Genomic DNA, 17000 nt, shown 5'->3' on the forward strand with positions numbered 1-17000 from the left:
TCTCTGAGCGTGACATTATCAGCTCCATCCAGGGCAGAGATTTGTTGTGATGTTTTAGTACAGCACCGCGCTCCTTTGTCTGCTCCATGATGCTGTGTTCACATTGAAAAGATGATTTGAGGGGGTCCTATCTGCATTGTGAGCTCAGAGGTGTGCAATCTGTTGGCAGATTTATTTGTGTTGTTATTTATGGACACAGCAGATGGAACCAAGAAAGAATAGACAATCCTACACCATGGCACCAAAACATATTGCTTGTTTATGTACATTTCTTTTAAAGTATATGTGCATTGGCAGTCATGGGTGTGAGTTTCTCAAAAAGTCCGATTTCTGTTCAACTGTATTGAGCTACAGGGTTCTCCCCAGGCCCTTTTAGCTGGGCGCACCACCCGGCACTTTTGATCACCTGGCTGTTTTTGGGTGGTTACAGAAGAGTTTGGTCACAATACTGGGGCTGCCACCCGCCTACATTTTCTTCCCACCCGGCTTAAAAAAAAATCTGGGTTGAGCACTGAGCTAAATACATGCAACAGCCATGCCTGCCAATATATATCCAATTTCAGCTTTCTGTAGTTCTTTGTATTTCAATTGGTATAGTAGGTAAAAGCCAGGTAGTGCCTGTGTATATAAAAAGACCTGTAGATTATAGGTCGGTAGTGAAACTCATCTCCAATTTTACCCCATGTATTCATTTCCTCCCTCCATCCCAATCAGATTTTGGCAATAAGAATTTATTAGAATATTAATTTTGTTTTATTAATAAAACACAAACATTGTTAAACATCATGTCCACATTTTTCTGTGGACCACCAAACTTTTCTTGCGGACCACTGGTTGGCAAACACTGCTGTAGTTTCCCTTTGGGTGGAGGGCATGCTGAGGGCAGAGGTTTTCTCACATAGTATCTATTTGGATACAGTGTATCTAGCTTGGATACATTGTATCACAATGAGATACAATGTAACAAAACTAGATGCGTTTTATCAAAACTAGATACAATGTATCTGTAGTGAGAACTGCTGGCAGTACAAATGTTGCCACTTCATTATGACCACACTTGCACAGATGAGTAGTGACAGACTTATGAATGACGGGGTGCGGATGTGTTGTAGCATTTCCGTACATTCTGTGCATTTTCCTCTTCCCCTAAGGTCGTGTCCCTTTAATCGGAAAGGCTCCGAACTGCTGTGTCTTGTAATCCAAGCTGGGTTTGTTGCATGGTAAACAGAAAAGGCTGCAGAATTGATTGAGATTAGCATATTAACAAGGTGTATGCTAATACCCTGCACACTCCTCCTTCCATCCCCACCACCCTCCTCCTCCTCTTATCCCTCTCCCCATACTGAATGGAAGCAGCAATCACAGGCACACACAGTCACGTTACTGGCTGCATTCAGGAACAAGCATGCTACCTTCTCAGTCATTGCTGAGGCATGAGCAGATTGTGTAATTGCAAGGTAGCCTTCATGTCTGTGCTGGATCCTGACCGCTACTCATTCCGCATACACAACCAGAGCAGCAATGCAGTGGAGGTTCCCGTTCCGTCTGGATTACCTATCAACCCCCGAGCACTGAACTGGGATATTGTATGCCGTCTCCTGGCTTGACATTCACCGCTTACCCATCCGCTGTGTGTATGTTGTTGGAACTGGCAGGCCGTCTGGGCCCAGAAAAGACAGGTGCTGTCATCTATATGGAGAAGAGCGGCTGCAGTCCCTTTCCGATATGCTGGGCTAAAGGTACTCATCTTACCAGACAGTAATTACAGCCTGCGCGTCTACAGATCTCATCGACGCGCTCTTTCCTTTCCGGCGAGTTAACGTTGCCCGTGCAAAACCGAATTTTCTCACACCTGCAGCGTGTGGAGAGCAAGCTTGGACCCTAGGGAGGTTCTGATAATTTGCTGAAATGGCACAGGGCTCAGTCAGGTTCTTAACCCCTTGCAGGTCTAGGTACAATTTTTTTTCAAATAAAGCCTTCTATGTCTGCTTAGCATCTTGACTGTCGAGGGTTAATCACCACCTTTCAGGCAGAGGTTGTCATTAAAGGATGGGTTACGTTAACCCATTGGTATCAGTGTGGTAATCTGCAATTTGCGAAGCCCACAAGGTTTGTTATGGCTTTTGTTTGTCCTATGAAGGATTGTGTGAGTCAGTGCATTGCATGTTTGGAGCCGTTGTTATATTGATAGGTGGTATTAAAAAATAACAAAGGAAGAGAAATGAGACAGGATTGTCAGATGTCAGGGTATTGGCAAAGCTGCATTTTATTGTGCTGGGATGTGTCAGCCGTGTGATAAGACATGTGGAATCGCTGTCACTGCATACGACAGGCCCCGGGTATTGTGCTTTGGGACTTGGGTGGACTCCTGATGGCAGTGTGAGCAGGGACTGTGTGGTCCTATGGCTGCTAGAGCTGCATATAATGCTTGAACATGTATGTGTGAACGTATTTCTAAAATATTGCTTGGTTTTTATTGACAAGTTTTTTTTCTCTAGCTCCATTTTAGCTTTTGTTTTGACAGGAAGGGGTTAAGTTGCTGATTGTCCTGAGACTAATTGGTTAAGCAAGCTGCCACTGGAATAAAATTAGCACTTTTCGTGCAATCTTAGCTCATTTGTGGGCTCTCAGTAACAGGACATCCCTGTCTCAGCTATGGATATTGCTTTGTTTAAGGAGATCCTATTGGCTGAATGCAAATCTGCAACTGCTGACTTCTATTTACCTTTTGCAAGTTCCATGGCTGTCATCCTTATCCGTTTCTTCGCTTTGTAATTCCTTGGCCAAGCATAGAGATGTCATGCTTTAGGGGCTGCATGTTTGTTCTGTGTTGCAATGCATGAATGGGATTGATGAATTTGTAGAAGTCAGCATCATCTGCTCCCATGTTTCTGTTTATTGTAATTGGTTTTTATTATCTTGTATCTGTTTTCTGTTCTATTTCTTTGTACATTTGTTTATGGGCTTTTGGGGAAAGGTTCTCTTTAAGATTTTTACAGTAGCAGTCCTTTTTACAGTAGCAGTCCTGGACTCCTGAGGATTTCTCTTTTGTAGTAATATCTATATATATATATATATATATATATATAATCACTGATATGCTTTGTTTTATAGTTATAAGGAAGTAAACCAAACAATGCCTGCATTATTTGAAATGTGACTGCCACGTATTACAAATACCTAAAATGAATTTGTTCCTGCATAGACCAAATTACATGCCAATCTCGGCACAGCTGCTGTGCCCACTATAAGGGTTTCGACCATCCCTGTGCTCAGTTTCCAGGTCTATAAAACTGCTGTGCCCATTATGAGGGTTCATACCATCCCTGTGCTGAGTTCCTGGGTTTGTACACCTGCTGTGCCACTGCAAGGGTTCCTGCTTTCCCTCTGCTGCGTGTCCAGGTCTGTACCCGTGCTGTGCCCATTATGAGGTGTTCATACCATCCCTGTACAAAGTTCCCAGGTCTATACGCCTGCTGTGCCCACTATGAGATTTCGTACCATCCCTGTATGGAATCCCTGGGTCTATACACCTGCTGTGCTCATTTGAAGGCTTCCACCTTCCATGTTCAGGCTTCCCAAGTTTTTACCCCTGCTGTGCCCATTATAAGGGGCTCCCATTATTCCTTCACTGCTTTGCCAGGTGGCCGTTATAAGGTCTGCTAAATTCCCAGGTACCTTTGCTGTACTGACTAGGGATTTCTGCCATTCCTTTGTCAAGTTCCTGGGTCTGTACACTTGTCGTGCACATTATAAGGGATTCCCACCATTCTTATATTGATTTCCCAAATCCGTACACCTGCTGTACCCTTTATAAGTGCTTGTCAGGTCTTTGCACCTGCAATGCCCGATGTGAAGGGTTCTCACATTTGTACACTAGCTATAGATAATATATTCCGGCTCCACGATCTCTGAACTGATTTCCTGGGTGTATGCATTAGGTGTGATGTTCCCATCATCCCCCTGGATCTTTTTATATTTTGTATTATGGAGAATGTAACAGGAGGTGCTGTAACACACAAAATTGCCCAAAATCACCCAATTCTCCCAAGAGAACAGGAACATGCTGAAAATTATGGCAGAGAAATCTTATAATTTAAAGAATCGGATATACATAAAACGCTTTGGCTTTTCAGGCTCCACTTTGACTAATTCTATCCCTGTGGATTATTATCCCCCCTTGGCAGTATATGGTGAATTGTATTGTCTTTTATTTGACCATTTTACGCCCTGCTGACTCCAGAGAAGTCACTGCATGCTTTAAAGTTGGTGGCCTGGTCGTAAGCCAGGATTTCTAATTTTTGATGCTCATTAAAGGGGATTAGGTCTCATACACATATAGGGCCACGGACTGCCGTCTCGCCTCCGACAATCTTTACTGTGCCTGGGAATTCGAGGTCACCACCTGCTTTCAGATTAAAGCAGCAAATTTAATTAAAATGGGATTTAAAATGAGGATGTAAAGGCCGATGTTGCTGGGCATGTACGAAGATTAGGGGGATGCTCTCACCTTAATACACCGCAGTCCATCATTGTGCTTTACATATTTCACAAATCCTCCTCATCGCTGCTGTAAATTCATGTGTAAAGTCCTTCCAGTCATTTATAATTTAAACCCATTTAATGGTAGCCTTCTAATGTATCTTGAATGTGGAGGTGAGTGTGGCTATGCCAGTTTGGGTGAAAATACGTAATGAGGAGGGGGATGGGGCTTCTGGGTTGTGTCCAGATTCCTCTTTGTTATCATCATTATTATTATTAATACCCAGTATTTACGTAGCACCTACATATTAAGCAGCGCTGTACAAAGTCCATTGTCATATGACTAACTGTCCCTCTAAGGGGCTCACAATCTAATGTCCCCACCTCAGTCAATTGGCCTTAATGCAGTCTAAGGTCAATTTTAGGGGAAGACAATTATCATAACTGCATGTTTTTGGAATGTGGGAGGACACCCACACAAACACAGGGAGAACCTGCAAACTCCATGCAGATAGTGTCCTGGCCGGGATATGAACCTGGAACCCAGCACAACAAAGGCCAGAGTGTTATATGAATAATGTGCTAAAGCAGCGATCGCCAACTGGTGGTCCGCCAGAAAATTTTGGTGGCCTGCGGCTCTGGCCAATGCTTTCTGCCCCCCCCCCAACAGGGTCAGGAGAAAGACCCCACTAGGGGGAAGCACTGGCCAGAGCCGCAGACTGTGTCCCCCATACAAATCCCAGGCTTGAGGAAGTGGGGGGGTCCCTGGACACAACCCGCCCACTCTCCAATTGCAGGCTCAGATCTGCGATGGGAGAGTGGGCGGGGTTTTGGGCATCATGAGGTCACTATGGGGGTTTCTCCCCCTTTGAGTGACACCTGGCTCCCCACAAATGTGCGGTCCGAAGCTAGTAATTTTAGTGGTCTGCGGGACCGAAAAGGTTGGCGACCACTGTGCTAAAGAATTTACAATATTATATAGGCCTCTGTTGTCACCATAAAGAAAATCAAAAATCGAAATACAATGCTGTCATTGCTGGAGTCCATGTAGTTATGAAGTGGCACAAGATCGGCAGTGACAATGAACATTAACAATGTTAGACATGGGAAATTGTGCAACTGAATTTAATATGATGCATCACCAGCCAAAGATCTGACACCCAGAAGAGTACTGGAATAGATGTCTTCTCCCAGGACAGAAAGAGGACAGGAGATGGAAATAAAGAATTGAAATCCCACAGCAGTGATCCCCCCAATGCCTTTTAGCTGGGTGCACCTCCCGGCATTTTTCTGTAACCACCGGGCTGTTTTTGTTAGGTCACAATAGAGGGGCCACCACCGCCTACAACTTCTTCCCAGCCAGCTTAATAACATTTCTGTGGAGAATACTGTAGTGAGATGCACGCGTGACGGATAGAAGCAGAGGCACATATACTGTGTGAAAGTTGATCGTCCAAAAGTATAAACATGAAACAAAGATTGCACAACAAAAGTCATCTAAGAAATTCCTGAGAATTTGAGTCATTGACACAATTACTTTTTGAGATTTGAGGCCATAAGTTTTGTGCCCTGGCTGAACTGGAAATATTTAGGCAAAAAATCTTTGCAATGCCCATTTCCCTAAATTGCATCTTTTTAAATATGATGCAATTTTAGAGATAAATTTCTTAAAATCCTGTGAGCCTACAACGCCGCTTCTCTGAAATCATAAGCAGTGTTATCAGCTCTTCCTTTCTTGGCTATAGATCACCTCACCTTTATGATGATGACGAAAGGAGTAGTTTTGTAGTCCAGGGAATACTCCCCTAGCTGCTCTCTTCGCCCTGCTAATGACCTACTAATGACTTCCACACTCATAACCTCATCACACGCACGGCTCCAAGACTTTTCAAGAGTTGCCCCGACTCTCTGGAATGCTCTTCCTCGTCCTATTCAGTCTCGATCCTCCATCTGATTAGTTGTGCCTGCACTTTGCTTTTTTGAATTCTAGATTGTAAGCTATTCGAGGCAGGGTACTCCCCTGTCACTGTCTGTATCCGTCTGTCATTTGCAACCCCTGTTTAATGTACAGCGCTGCGTAATATGTTGGCGTTATATAAATCCTGTTTATTAATAATAATAATAATAATAATAATTGAATAAGTTTAAGTGTCTTGAATGGTGTCATGTGACCTGCCCGGTGTGCTGAGCTGATAAGCCCGGCGCAGGTTCAGTGCTATAAATTACACTTTGTTTCTCAGTTTGCTTTTGTGAGCAATTGAAATTTTTTATTTTTTGCATTGATGTTTTGTGATATCAGTCCAGATCCATTCAAGGTGCAAACATCAGATAATCCATTTTTTCCATAAACCCATTTTATTTAAAGCCTGCAGTGCCATTATGCAATATGGAATTCAGCGGCATGATAAATCCAGAAACTTTGTGTAGATGTAAACCAGGTCATGATTTTTCACATGGTGTGTATGTTGCCAAAGTTTTATAAACCGTAATAGATGTTGTAAGCCATTTTTGTTTACTCTGAGGCTTATAAATCACATTGTAAGAGGATTATGTGTATTTTTAAACCAACCAACCAGGGTTCCTCCGGAGGTTGCTGGAGGTTCCTTGAGCAATGAGCAATTTTTGCCTCTCAGATCAGACTAAGTGACCCCAATCATCTATTTTATCTGTAAGGATGACATTCTTCCCAATGGTCAGCAAATGTAAGAGGAATTCTTTTATTATTAATAATATTATTAATAAACAGGATTTATATAGCGCCAACATATTACGCAGCGCTGTACATTAAATAGAGGTTACAAATGACACAGTGGTACAGGAGGAGAGGACCCTGCCCTGAAGAGCTTACAGTCTAGTAGTTCTTCTGAACACCATGCTAATATACTGTGAGCTGTGGATATAGTAATTATAGAATGGGTTCCCTGAAGACCTGAAACCTACTTCAAGGGTTCCTCAATGGTATAAAGGTCAAGACTGTCATACACGAGCCTTTAGTTTTATTGTATTACATTGAAAAAAGTTACAGGTGAATCTCTGAATTGCACATAGAAAGCAAAGCATCACTTCCATTTGTGAACTCCGCGCTGCTGTAGTCTCTCTAGGCCCAGCATCAGCACATTAATAAACTGTATATAGCGCCAACATATTACGCAGTGCTGTACATTAAATAGGGGTTGCAAATGACAGACGGATAAAACCAATGACACAGGAGGAGGCGAGGACCTGGTCCTCACACATGGAGTGGGTTGCATGCTCTTTATACCTCTAACTATGAGACATTTTCCTCCCGGTGTTCAAACTGAGCAACAAGACTGTGAACGTAAAGATAATGCTGCTGGGGATAGAGAGGATCAAGGCAATTCTGTTGCTTTGTTCTGAATAGAGAGCGGCACAGGATTGCTTGAAAAATCACCTGGTGACCTGAGAAGTACAAAGTGCCCTGATCTCTCTGATCTTTCTGGTACATATCAAGGTGATTTTGGGAGCTTCGTGCTCCGTTTCTTTTGGAAACTTGATCGGTTTTAATTTCCTCCAGGTTTAAGTGAAGTAATCCTCGTGTTTCTCCAATTACCAGTCGGCTCCTGTCACATTATTTTGTCTTCTAGTACAGCTGATGATTTTTATTCCTGCCATATAGTGATTATGCACTTCAATTATTCTGATCATTTTTTTTTCTCGAATTCACAAATTGTGCTGCTGATAGCTTAAGTGCATAAGGATGAGGGTAGATGAGCACTTGAAAAGCCACATCTGACAAAGGAGCTTATTTGTGTCTGAAGTTCCCTGCGGTGTTATAACCTCATAAGACATACGGTGATACGGTGGTACATACGATGTGTGTCTGTGCATTGTCACCATGCAGCTGTGCAAAATAGAAACAAAAATAGGGCAAGGAAGAAAGTTCCAGAGAGCGGGGCAGCTCTAACTCTAGGAAGTCTTGGCGCCCCACATGGGAAGAGGTTATAAGTGCGGAAATCATCATATTACACAGCGCTGTACAAAGTCCATAGTCATGTCACTAGCTGTCCCTCAAAGGGGCTCACAATCTAATGTCCCTACCATGGTCATATAATTTCTTTTTGTATGTTAATCTTAAATACAGTCTAAGGTCAATTTTTGGGGGAAACCAATTAACCTAACTGCATATTTTTGGATTGTGGGAGGAAACTGGAGTACCTGGAGGAAACCCACGGGGAGATCCTGCAAACTCCATGCAGATAGTGTCCTGGCTGAGATTCAAAGCTTGGACCCAGCGCTGCAAAGACCAGAGTGCTAACCACTGAGCTACGGTGCTCCCCGGTTCTCCCCCCTCGCAAAGTTAATTACCCTAGCAGTGTGTATGCGGTTCCTTGGCATGGGGTTCAGCGCAGGGTTAACCCTTGCAGCACTTTGCAGAGCGATTCTGCAGGCTTGCTTACTTTGGATCGATGCAGTTGGGAGGAACTGTTTAAATTGCGCAGAGTTGTTTGTTTTGCTCACTTGCATTCAGGCCAACCTGCGTTTCTCTCAACACTCCTTTGAGAGGACAGATGAAATATAGTCTGTTTATACTCTGGTTAGATCCTGCTGGGATCAGCAGGGTGACCCGGCCCTCCGTGTACCAGGAGCCTGCCACTGGTAATAACAGTGCAGTGCCTAACGTTGTTATTACACACATAAACATGCTTTGTTGGAGCACCTGTACCATGTGCTAAGCCATGCCGGAACTTATAATTCCCAGGCAACTATAGGGCCGCAGGGTCTTATTAATAGAGACTTTAATTGGCAGTTTTAAATGAACATGAATGTGTGTAAAATGCTTGTTACTTCAGTGTATATGCAGTTACTGCTTAGCATTGTTGCACATTCATCGTACTCTACTGTTCTCCAAATCTGTTCCACAATGACTGAGAATATCCAATTCTGCGTGGTTATCCAATCTAATATCTAAGGCTTTTTGGCAAGGTAGCAAACAAGTTATTTGATGTTCATTAAATCACAATTAAACCTTCAGTTTAAATCAGCTAAATGCATTCCAGGTGCACAAATATAAACCATTCAAAACTTTCTGTTCTTTGGTTTCTGAAGTCTATTAGGTCTTCCATGTGCCTCATGTCTTTCACTGTAAAGGGTTGAACCTATTTAAAGGTCAGCACGGTGGCTCAGTGGTTAGCACTCTGGCCTTTGCAGCGCTGGGTCCCAGGTTTGAATCTCGGCCAGAACACTATCTGCATGGAGTTTGCAGGTTCTCCCCGTGTTTGTTTCCTCCGGGTACTCCGGTTTCCTCCCACATTCCAAAAACATGCACATAGGTAATTGACATTAGACTGTATTAGAAATTAACATACAAAAAAACATTAACATATGACTCAGGATTGGGACATTAGATTGTTAGCTCCTTTGAGGGACAGCAAGTGACATCACTATGAACTGTAAAGCGCTACCTAATATGTCGGAGCTATATAAATACACAATATATAATAACCTTGAGATTTATATATATATAATATTTTCTCTTCCGGTTATATGTATAAAATTTTCTAATTTCGGTGACAGCAATGACTAATACAAATTGAAAAGGGCTGAATCTTGCCAATAGGGGTATACACTATGCAACGTTTTTAGTAGTTTTGTTCAATTTAATAGGACTTATGTTATTATTGCACAGTATTTATATAGTGCCGACATATTACGGAGCACTGTACAATGTCCAAAGTCATGTGACTAGCTGTCCCTCCAAGGGGCTCACAATCTAATGTCTCTACCATAGTCATATCTCATTAAGAAGTCTAAGGCTAATTATAGAGGGGAAGCCAATGAACCTAACTGCATGTTTTTGGAATGTGGGAGGAAACCGGAGTACCCAGAGGAAACCCACACAGACGGAGTATCCTGGCTGAGATTTGAACTTGGGACCTAGTGCTGCAAAGGCCAGAGTGCTAACCACTGAGCCACCATGCACCATGCTGCCTACTTGTTAGAAGTAACAAAAAAAACTAGCAGCCTTATCCATTTATCCACCAAAACATTAGTCTGGAAAAGCTGTTCTTTGTACCATTTGAGGGGCGGTGGGCAGCCAGCGATCATATAGCTTTTGTACCAGTTTGAGCAGTACAAGGCTAGCATTGGTGGTGCAAGGTGGTAAGGTGATAGATTCCCCAATCAATCAGGGAAATGGAAATTGCTTGCTGGAGCATACATCTCACCTGTGTGCCCAGCATAACACTTATCCACTCAATTTAGAATACTTAGGGTTTGCCTACATTAAGCTGGGTCATTCCTGAATTCAGTGCATGTGTCTTAGTTCTCACATTTGCCCGCAGTATTGCATTGCCTGAATTTGATATTGTATACTGCACACCCAAGACTTGCAGAGGGGGAATTTTGATGAGGCCTTGCTGTCCCTTGGCAGCTCGCAGTGCTTTCTGTCACTCGCTGACTTATGTCGGTATGGCTGGTGTTACAGATTCACTTACATAAATGATCTCGCCTGAAGAAAAGCAAGTTGGCGAGTTTGGGATATATATTTGTCACACTGTGTATGGCTTGGAGACATTACAGACAGGCCTGGTATATCTGGCATATCTGAAATTAGAATGTCTGCATTGCTTGAATATTATTATTGTTATTACCATATTATTGTTATAGGTAGCTCTGATTGGTGAGCAATCAAAATAGTCATGGCAAATGAGCCATGTCAGCATTGAAATATTGAATTCCATTGTAACTACTAGGCATATTGCTAAATACAGAGATGAATTACATTTATTTTATAGGTTTTCTATTCCTTTGCATACAATAGTGCCATTTACACACATTGCTACAAAATACAGTCCTGGCAAGGCACGGGACCTGATCTTTCTATGATTTACCTTCACTTGCGAGTCTCTTCTCCACATTGTGACTGCAAAATGAAGAGAGAAGCAGCTCTCCAAGGCTTCAGAAGATACTTTCATCAGTGAAGCTGGGTGATCCAGCAAACCTGAAATGGATTTCCCAAGTCATTTGCTATATCCATTCCTGGTTTGCTGGATCACCCAGCCACACTGATGAAAGTGTATCTTCTCCAGCCTTGGAAAGCTTTAATAAATCAGGACCAGTGACTGCTTCTTCCTTCCTCCCTGAGCTCTGCTGCAGAAAGATCCATTTTTCTCTTCCATCCCTCTCCCTTCATAAACGCTTCCTCCTGCCTGTAGCAAAATGGTGTTCTAGGACTGGGTATTGAGGATGACCTTTAAATAATTAAATATCTCTTTTTGAAAAAAGATCCTCTTGTTGTAGTACAGTGTAACATGTCCGCAATTACATGTAGATTTTACATTCACAATAATCATTGTAACCATATACATAAAGGTGAAAACTTTAATGGTTGTGATGCTTAAAGCAGATCAGTCATATCTGGCAGGATGGCTGTGCTGTAAGCATATTAAAACAAAAAGAAACCACTTTCAGGCTGCCATTGCTAAGTAAACACATTTTCAGACTAGCTTGCAAAAATTGGTTAAAATTGGCTCGAATTGGTCCGCCTATTAACCTTCATTTGACATTGCTGTCCTTCATGGATTGTACCCCCTGCTGCCTCCATAAACTTGAATTGGTGCCACTTGCAAAAATCTAAAAACACTTTTGAAGTCATTAGTAATTGTCTAGAATGAGTTATTATAATACACGATAATCTGGCCCCAGCCCCTCTAAAAAATAAAAAAAAAAGTTACTTTATCTTGAGGTTTGCAGACATTTCACCAGGTGACTGTAAATAATAACTCTGAAACATTTCCTATACAATTGACAAAGTTTACTGTGAAAGAGGCCAGGACTGCATTGTCTAAACCATGTCCCCGACTCCAGCAGTCTCATATACCATACCCCTTGTCTCAGGTCGCTTCTTTTACTGCAATCACCTATACCAGGTCTGAAGTCTATGACTGTCCCCTATATTATATGTGGGGCCAATGGTAATGTCAGGGGCCACTGTTAAACCTTGCAGATCTAGCCCAAGCCCGTTGATACAAAGCAGGATGAATCAATGCTTTTTCATTCTGTGATGCCACATTCTGACCCTACTATCCAAATTTTGCAATAGATTCCTCAGGCCAGGCAATGTTTTTCTAATCGTCTCCTGTCCAAGGTGAACCTGTGTGAATTGTAGCCTCAGGTGCTTGTCTATAGCGAACGGAATTTGCACCCGGTGTAGTCTTCTGCTGCTGTAGCCCATCTGCTTCAATGTGTCGTGCATTCCGAGATCTCATCTACAGACCTCAGGAGTTACTGTTATCTTTCTATCAGCTTGTTCAGTCTGGCCATCAATAGGGCTCACTGGATATCTTCCATTTTTTTGGGACTATTCTCTGTAAATCTTAGCGATGGCTGTGTGTAAATATCTCCACAGATCAGCAGTTTCTGAAATACTCAAACGCAGCCATGCTGTGTTCAAAGTCACCTAAATCACCTTTCTTCCCCATTGTAATGCTCGGCAATGTCTACATTCCTGAATGCATTGAGCTGCTGCCGTGTGATTGGCTGGTTAGATATTTGCATTCACCAGCAGTTGAACAGGTGTACCTAATTAAATGGCCGGTGAATGTATATTTTTTCCTTTGTGCAGCAAGCATTTCCTTGTGGCTTCTTATACACAAAGCGGAAGTTCTTCCTTCCTTCCTTCCTTCCAGGCTGCAGAATCGACTCTGTATCTCCAGGATTAGACTTGCTCCTTTTCCAGCCCTTGTCTGCTCTTCCATCCTCCCCTCTTGTCATTAATTCTCTCTTGTCTCTGTCTGTCCTGATCTTTAATCTCCTCGCTCATCCTGGCTCCGGGTTCCAGCAGGGAATCGCTGACCAGGCCTTACAGCTGTTACTATATTAAACTCTGGTGCTAGGGACTGTTTACAAACACCAACTGCGGGCCAGGAGCAGACCGAGCACAATCACTGCCCCTTTGTGTCGTTCCTCGTTCACATCGCCCTGCAAATTCCAAAGTCCAACGCTTATCCTGAGCATCTCAGGTCTCTGAGCTTTTAAATCGTCTGGTTCATTTCTACAAATAATCCAGAGAGCCGTTTTATTGTTGTATTCATCCTCTGTGATTCCTTGCTTCATCGTTAAAATGAATTCTGAAATAAAGGTCTCTGAGGCCACATTCACACTGCTCACATTCACACGGCTTTTATGCTGATCATTAATTTTGAATGAGCAATCAATGCACAATATTCAGGATACAAAGGACCCGCACTTTGTTTTTTACACTGCGCACCACAAATCACCGACTTGTGAATTGCAGTGCATTGGGGTACTGTTAAAAATACATGAAAAAAGCACATCCATGTGTTACCATACGTATGTGGTAGCATAGTGCAATTGTTTAAAATAACAATAAAGCAGAACTAAACTGAAAATAAAAAAGCACACTTACCTTTAATCATGCAGATCAATTGATGGGATTGGTGCTTCCCTCGATCCCGTCCCACGTCGTCATGGAATTCCTGTTTGTCCCGGCGCAGGGACGCTGCCATCTTCTTCTTGTCTCTTGCTACGTCACCCGATCTTTTTTTTTTTTTTACGTCTTATGCATTCCCCTGAGGAAGCCTAAGAGGGCGAAACGTGTCAGTTACAAGATATTCTACCAACACAAGCTAGGGGTTTTTGATGTCTAGTAAAGAATATATTACCCATGATGCAACTCATGGGCTCTGGATAAATTTGACAACTGTATATGTTTCTTTAATCAAGTATTTGTAAATATATTTATGATTTTTAGCCACTAAAACCCTCCTATAAATTCTCACAACATATTAGGGGTGGCTGCCAAAACTATTTGTAAAACAATAGTGGGATCAGGAATTCTTTTTTTGCCATTTCATAGTCATGGTGACACCGTTGTTCAGTGTTGCAGCTTCCTGTGTCACTTGCAGTTTATTGAGCAATGAACGATCTTACAAGCAACGCTGGATATCTCCAGACAGTAAGTGAATGAAAATCTTCAACATATGAGGCGCCATGTTATTTTACATGAAGTGGCCATAAATGGAACCTTTTTCAGATTTAGGGTTCAGACCTACATCGGGATCGAGCAATCCCTGTTGCTATCACTGCAGCCCTGCTTCTTAAAGAACCAGCACTTGCACTTCTGACCGCTTTTATATGTACCACTCATTGCGCCCCCTATTCATTCTGTATGGAGCCGCCAGCGGGAAAAGCTGCATGTTCTCTGGCATAAAAAAAAGGAAAATTCACCGCACCTGCTGGGGCAGCACGGTGACTCAGTGGTTAACACTCTGACCTTTGCAGCACTAGGTCCCAGGTTCGAATCTCGGCTAGGACACTATCTTCAGGTTCTCCCCATGTTTGCGTGGGTTTCCTCTGGGTACTCCAGGTTCCCCTCACATTCCAAAATCATGCAGTTACGTTAATTGTCTTCCCCTGACAATTTACCTTAGACTGTAATAATGACATATGACTATGATAAGGACATTAGGCATGACTATGGACTTTGTACAGCGCTGCGTAATATGTTGGCTCTAAATAAATACTGTTTATTATTAATAACCTCATAGCCAGTGTGAACATACTTTGCCACCTGTATTCTTTTCAAAAACTTTCCTTCCCTTCCTGTTTGGTTAAATCCTTGTCAATGGGACAGGAAGTGAAGGAAAAATCTCTTACTTTGCAGTAAAGAGCAGATATAGTTCTGATCCTTCCCCACTAAAACTACAAAGTCTTTAGCAGATAAAACATTTTGCACATCTGTATTTCAGCTGCATGTTCTTATCGAAGTCACTTTGCTCGCTCAGGTACCAGGTAATGTGCGGATTAAGTTGTTTTGCAGAGTTCTGTATAATGAGGTAATGCTGGTGCCTCTGCAGTGAAGTGGTCCCGCATCCGGGTCCTTTTACCTCCTTTAATGGGCTTTGTGCTGGGTTGCCAGCAATTTCCGTTGACTTCATGCATCCTATTTGCTGTCCATAGTGGTTACACCGATGACGTATGGTTGTCACAACGGGAAGGAGTGTCTGCAGCCCCATCAAATAATATTGCATCTCATATAGCAAGCCGGGGACAATGCAATTTACAACATCTGTACATTAATTATTTATGGGTGAATAGACGACTGTGTATCTGACCGAGGGAATTACGTACGCCGCATTCATCACGACATCTTCGCATGCTGTGACCGCCAGAGTACTTTAACTCCTTCTGTCCCGTGCAGTCATGTAGCTCTTAGCAAATTGCACTCTTGATCTTCCTACTTGTCAGAAAGGATTAATGCCGGCCTCGCTGGGCATGTAATGATGCTTCGGCCTCCTAGGACGCAGCATTTACAAATCCCAGTTCCCATAGCAGCAAATCAGTGACCCCTTATGATGCTTTTCAACTTTTGACCCTCAACTTCATAGTGGGGTGGGGGTGACTTTCATAGAGTATGATGACCGATTTATATCTTTGGATCCATTGGTGTAGTTTTTTGAATAATGCAAATATTATATTTTTATTATATATTACTTTGGAAAGTGAGAGAAAATCCAGAGTTGTCACCAGAGCAATAAACAGGGGTTTTACCCTTTACCCCCTGTAAATATGAAGGTTATTAAATAGGATTTATAAAGCGCCAACATTTTATGCAGCACTGTACATTTAAGTAGGGTGCCTTAAACCAGAACTAAAATGTAAAAAAGTGCAAGCAGGTACGTTCCTTATAAAACAAACTCTCGTGCCTGTTTACAGTGTTCTCTATATTGTACACTGAGCCACCGATAATCAATGAACTGTCATACACATGTGCAAGAACTGTCTCTCCAGATGGCTGAGAATCCCGAGCCAGGAAGAGGACCGAAGGAGGAAGGTGTTGCTGCAGGGTATGGAGAGAAGAGAGGGAATGCGAAAAGGCAGGTATCCATTTATCTTATTGCAGAAGAGACTTGGCCTGTCTCACCTGCAATAAAGAACCTGTCTGTTCAGTTTCTACATTTTTAAGTTGTTCTTTAGTTTGTTGAAGGTTGATGATTTGGGCCATATTCTGAGCAGGAAATAGAACCATAAAGCCTGGTTTTTGCACAGCATTACTAAGCAGGAAGCACAACCCGCCTATGTAATAAACAAATATTGGTATATATTTAACAAAACAATTAAAATACTTTTTTTTGAAGGTGGATACCACCCCAACATACATGATTTCACCATTTATAATGTTTTAGGTTTTCACATTTACATACACCTGTGTCTTTATATCTTCCTCCTATGATCCCCTATACAACAGAGTGTTTACATGGATGGTTGTGCAGCGGTTAATTGAGCCATTTTGTTCAAAATTATCAGTAACTGCAAAGCTTTACAATTTAGAAAATGAGATTGGTTGAAGTGGCATTTTTGCAGGGGTTGCACATCTGCTTCAGTTTTGTCATGAACGGTGTCATGTGGCATTTCATAGGCGGTGAGCTTATCAACCTCTTCAAATACTTTTCCAGCTATTATTATTATTAATAAATAGGATTTATATAGCACCAACATATTATGCAGCGATGTACATTAAATAGGGGTTACAGATA

General features: G+C 42.3%; 1 protein-coding gene across 1 annotated transcript in view; it reads left to right on the forward strand.

Moving 5' to 3' along the window:
• The first annotated feature begins 1365 nt into the window (after positions 1-1365).
• The window catches only part of PTK2 (protein tyrosine kinase 2), a 145896-nt gene continuing 130261 nt past the window's right edge, over positions 1366-17000 (forward strand). The window contains exon 1 of the mRNA XM_072410626.1: positions 1366-1739. Within this exon, the coding sequence (XP_072266727.1) occupies positions 1589-1739 (151 nt within the window). The 5' untranslated portion in view covers positions 1366-1588. The remainder of the gene's footprint in view (positions 1740-17000) is intronic.

This window comes from Pyxicephalus adspersus, chromosome 5 (genome assembly GCF_032062135.1).
Source record: "Pyxicephalus adspersus chromosome 5, UCB_Pads_2.0, whole genome shotgun sequence".
NCBI lineage: Eukaryota > Metazoa > Chordata > Amphibia > Anura > Pyxicephalidae > Pyxicephalus > Pyxicephalus adspersus.